The sequence below is a fragment of the Drosophila guanche genome, unplaced genomic scaffold (genome assembly GCF_900245975.1).
Source record: "Drosophila guanche unplaced genomic scaffold, DGUA_6, whole genome shotgun sequence".
In the NCBI taxonomy this organism is placed as follows: Eukaryota; Metazoa; Arthropoda; class Insecta; order Diptera; family Drosophilidae; genus Drosophila; species Drosophila guanche.
Window position 1 is genome coordinate 1,146,436 of NW_022995756.1, and position 5,144 is coordinate 1,151,579.

The following is a 5,144-nucleotide window of genomic DNA, read 5'->3' on the forward strand; positions in this document are numbered from 1 at the left end:
GTTTTGGAAAGAACTAAAAATGTGTAAACAAATATTTAATGAATTTAATAATATATAATATTATGTCATATCATATTATATACATACATACATGTTTCATATTCAAATTTTATATTCTGCTTATAAACTCAACTTAAAAAATTTAGTTATTAGTGGGTTTTAAACAAAAATGAAGGGAATTATTTGCGAGGGAATACTAGTAGTAATAATTTTGAAATATCGTACGTTCGCGACCGGAACTTGATTTAATATAAAAACGGGAAGGGACGTGTGAGACGCTTCTCTCGCGTCACAACTTTTATACCCGGTACTCAGTACAACATCTGAACCTTCTCCATCGGTCATCTACATCTAGTTCACCTTTCAATGTGAGAATGTGCAAGAAATAAAAAAAAGGTGCTGGTCAGGGTGGGTTTAGTCAGTGCAAATAAATTTCTTCATTCCGGCTATAATAATGATCCAATGTGATCCCAATTCGGTGATCTGATAGGTATAGTTCTTCCTACGGAAGTTTTCTTCTATCTTCAAAATTGTGGCTGTAGGAGCTTTTCACCCTTTGAAGGGGCGGTAGGGGGCGGGTTTAAGTTTTGAAATACACTTGTATCAGTGGGTTATCACAGAAGTCTGGAGGAAAAATTCGGTGGCTCTAGCTATTATAGTTTCTGAGAAAACGGACAGGTGTACGGGCAAACAGACATGGCTACATCGACTTGGCTGTTGATGCTGATCAGGAATATACTTACCTTATGGAGTCGGAAACATATCCTTCTCTGTGTTACATACATCAGGTGTTCGCCACAAATACAATATACCCTATTTATTCTTCGAGTACCGGGTATAAAAATGAATACATTACATAGAATGGAAAGCTATATTTGTCCTTTATACCAATAACTAATGCGCTTTTGAAAGATCCGTTCATATTTGCTGATTTTTTGCATTCTTTAGGAAGACCTCGAAAGAGAGTTCCCGTAGGTTCGCGGATACATTTTGCTCGCGGTTTTTACGAACACAAAAACGCGACGAATCCAATATTTAGCTATTGCAATTGGATTGCTATTAAATGCCAAAAAAAATTTTTAAAGACTTGTTTTCCATCTTTTTTGTTTATCAAAAGCATTCACGACACGCTTAAATATATTTTGTGTGAGTTTATATTTTTATTTTATATTTCTGTTATATTACCTTACAATTTTGAAAAGGAAATCGCATTTTATTTGTTGAACCTCGCTTTTTGAAAAGCTTTGAGAAGTTGTTTGAAGAATTTCGTAAAAGACCTGCGCACGCAAAAGCTCTTTAGCTGAAGGAAGGAAACCGAGGAATCTAAGACTTTAGTTATATGTCCGGTAGTTGCATACAGCCGTATTTGGTTACTTCTTAGAAGGAGGGAGTGTACATTTAATATTAAATAATATCTGTGAAACCTACCCAAAACCAGGTATGAACATAAATTGTTTAGACAAATGAGATATACAAAATTGCGTAATAGATCGTAATAAATTTATTATACAATCAGAGTATTTCTCTGTAAATAGCTTCATATCTTCAAATGAATAATGAATAATGTATATATAAGTAATTATACATATTGTTACTAAAAATTTATTTTTATGGTCTTATATTTGTTAACAATCAGAGAAAATATATTTGTGTGAGGACTATTGATTAAATTAAAAAGACAACCAGTCGGCTCGTGCGCCGAATCAAAGACAAGGTCACGTGTTTATTAAAACCCGAAACAATGCATATGTTCATAATTATGTATGTATGTATGTTGTATATGCCAGTTACAGTTTCATGTTGCTAGACATTTAAAATATATTTAATACATTTACATTCAACTAGTTAGTCTTTGTAACAGTCGCATGTACATAAAGAATTCTTTGAGCTGCTCGACTGCAAAATGTGAATCAGATATGATTATTATTTTATTCAAAATGAAGCAAGAAAGAAAAGCTTACAAGGCCGGATGGTATTTTTTTGGTCGGAAGAGAGATATAAAGAAATTTAACAGACGATGTTGTATGGTAATAGCTAGAATATTGGACACCAAGTGTCAAGAGGTTGGCAGGAATACTTGGTATTACAAAATTTAACTCCAGTTTAATATTTAATCATCGATTATAATTTATTTATTTATTTATTATTTTGAATTGGTTTTTCCAAAAATATATTTAAACTTCTATTAAAGGTAAATAGTATATTTCAGAATGCCTGCGGATCCTTCAGAAGAAATTCCCGGACCTCAGGTCCCCAAAACCGAGCTAGAGGAGTTGCAGATTTCAGCACAAGGAGTGGCTGATGAGGTGTGTATATTGACTAATATTGACGATTTTTGACATTAATAAGATGAAAATGACGAAGAAGAAAATCAAGATCTGAAAATGTATGAAGCTTCATTGTGAATGACTTTGTGATTGATAGTATTCTACCTGTCCGGTTCGTCCTCTCCATCGTTTTCTTCAAAATCCATGTGTCTGGAGACCTGCAGGGGTCCGGAACCCCCATGCACTGACTAATGTTTAGCTCCTCAGATTAGACTCCATCGCCTACGTTGGTCATCAGTCTATACATGAACAGCACTTTCCCCTCTTCAGTCCTTCATAAGTATAATGGATGCTTTGAACGGCGTTAGGAGGTTTTCAGTAGGGATACAGTAATTTGTCCTCTCTGGTATTTGCGGGAGACTCGACAGCACTACACAGTGTCCAAACGTGGGATGTTGCTAATTTTTTGTTTATATTTTTGTTTGAGAGTGGAGAGTGCTCCCATCTTCTTCCCCATGAAATAAATGGGGCCTTCTTAATATTGTCCTCTATGGTCAATTTTCAATCGAGCTTTTTGTTTAATAACTTTTGACGTCTTTTATATATAAATAAAATCTATTTATTTTTGGATTGGATGCATTATGAATGTAATCTTTAAGGTACAGGTTCAAGGTCTTCAAAGGAATAAAGATGTCTTTGCTCTGATTTGGTGGGTTTGCGGCAAGTACAAGGCGATCTGGGTTTGATTCAGCCTTTTCTGCCTGAGGTTCATAGAGAGAGAGGACTAGGGACAAGGACATATCAGTTTCCACGCAAAAGTAGAGTGCTTTTGAGCTACGGAATGTGATTGTTAATCTTTAATAATATCTTTCATGATAGCTTTTTATAAGGGGACATAAAATTCTGAACCATTATGTATATGTACTATATACATATATGTATGTATATGCAAATGTACTACAAAGTAACTTCATAAATTTACAGTTTTGCCAAAGCAGCTCGAAAGCTTCTAACAAAACAAATTTAAAGGAACAAAAAATAGCTAAGCAGCAAGAAATAAGCAACTAAAACGACTAATAAAAAATTTAAATTAAGATTAAATGAATGATTATTTTATGTTCGTTCGATGAACGACCCAAAACTAATTATTCACAATGAAGTCGCTGGCACTTTTTCCTTCATTTATCTGATAGTGAAGGGAATTCCTGTGGGAATGCTTTCTGATACCTCGTCTATGCCCTGCTCTATTGCAAATGAAACTTCTTCCGTTTAATACTAAAAAATCAATACCTGACTAAAAGTGTCCTCCAAAGCTCGTTTATGCATCTGAACCTTGGTGCAGCGTGTTGCCAATTTCGGGTCAGATGTAAAACTCGACATCTGAGCCGATCTTCGAGACGGCGTTCCACTAGAAGAATTCCTTCATCTTGACGTGTGAACTCATGATAGATCAAACGCTGAGCTGCATTATAGAATTCCTGGAGTTCCCTGTCAACGTTGGCTCGCCTGATCTGTCCTGCTACTACGAAGTAAGCTTGTAAACATCGTACCTCTGGATTGAAGAAAAACCAAAACAGAGATTGTCAAGAGGTTTTATTTGGAAAATTAGACGTGAATTAGTGTGAGACGCTTTTTACGCGTCACAACTTTTATACCCGGCACTCAGTACTACATCTGCACCTTAGCGGTGTTTGGTCAAATTTTGAATTTTTTCTTCAACTACATCTACAACACTTCTCACACCAACACGCTACTTTAGCTCGCTCCCCTTCCCTAGACCCACACACTGCAGACTCGCGGCAAAGGCAGTGGCCGAACACAGCAGAAGCAGAGTGTGAATGAGAGAATGTGAAAAAAACAAATATAAGCTGCGGGATAGGGTGGGTTTACCCACTGCAAATTAATTTCTTCATTCTGGCTATAATAATGATCCGATCGGATCCCAATTTCGTGATAGATATTGCCATTTCCTACGGAATGGCGTTTTTAGTTTTCTTTTATCTTCAAGATTTGGGATTTGTAGATTTGGGAGGTTTTCGCCTTTTTGCGGGGGCGGAAGGAGGCGTGGCTCATTTTTGAAATACACTTGTAACAGTGTGAGCATACATAAGTCTGGATGCAAAATTTTATAGTCTCTGAGATCCAGGCGCTCATCAGGACGGACAGACGGACGGGCGGACAGACGGACAGACAGACAGACAGACATGGCTCAATCGACTTGGCTATTGGTGCTGATCACAAATATATATACTTTATGGGGTCGGAAACGTTTCTTTCTGTTTGTTACATACATCCACTTTGTGCACAAATACAATATACCCTATTTACTCCGGGTGTAAAAATGCAATTCCTTAGGCAATGACCATATGACCATCCAGCTATCAAAGCCTCAAGCAAGCCGGTCGTGTTTCTGCATCGCTCTCGCATTTTTCGCCTAATCAAAAATAAAAAGAAACTTACAAACTGTAATTAACTGTAATTTGGTCTCAAGTATCTGAGTTACACACATCTTCATATTTTATAAAACTTGCGTATACTCAGTGTTTTAAATTGATTTATTAACTTATAATTTTTCTGTGGCTCCCGAACAAACATACATATATCTAACAGTGGAGCGTTGCATTGCATTGTTTTTGTTTTTGTTTAGACAATTGTTATTGCTATTCGATCGGTTGTTTTGATTTGCACTCCATACGACGCCTGCATTCTTCGTTTATGGACTAATATCTCGGCGTCTCTGCTTTGCTTTATTGGAGTTCGCCGTTAGCATTCGTCACCATTCTGCCCCATGGTAGAATTACTAATAGGTAACGTCATCAGCTGAGTAGAGGAGAAATTGCTTATTCACCACGCTCTCTCAGCTCTCAGAGAGGCAAG

General features: G+C 36.5%; 1 protein-coding gene across 4 annotated transcripts in view; it reads left to right on the plus strand.

Annotated features, from left to right (window-relative positions):
- Positions 1-1,303: 1,303 nt before the first annotated feature.
- Positions 1,304-5,144, plus strand: part of LOC117590059 (synaptosomal-associated protein 25) — a 50,623-nt gene continuing 46,782 nt past the window's right edge. The window contains exons 1-2 of one of the 4 annotated variants that reach the window (XM_034282382.1): positions 1,304-1,438; positions 2,210-2,306. In XM_034282382.1, the coding sequence (XP_034138273.1) occupies positions 2,211-2,306 (96 nt within the window). In that variant the 5' untranslated portion in view covers positions 1,304-1,438; position 2,210. Of the gene's footprint in view, positions 1,439-2,200; positions 2,307-5,144 lie in introns of those variants that run through there. The other 3 variants (XM_034282380.1, XM_034282381.1, XM_034282383.1) reach the window with 3 other exon arrangements.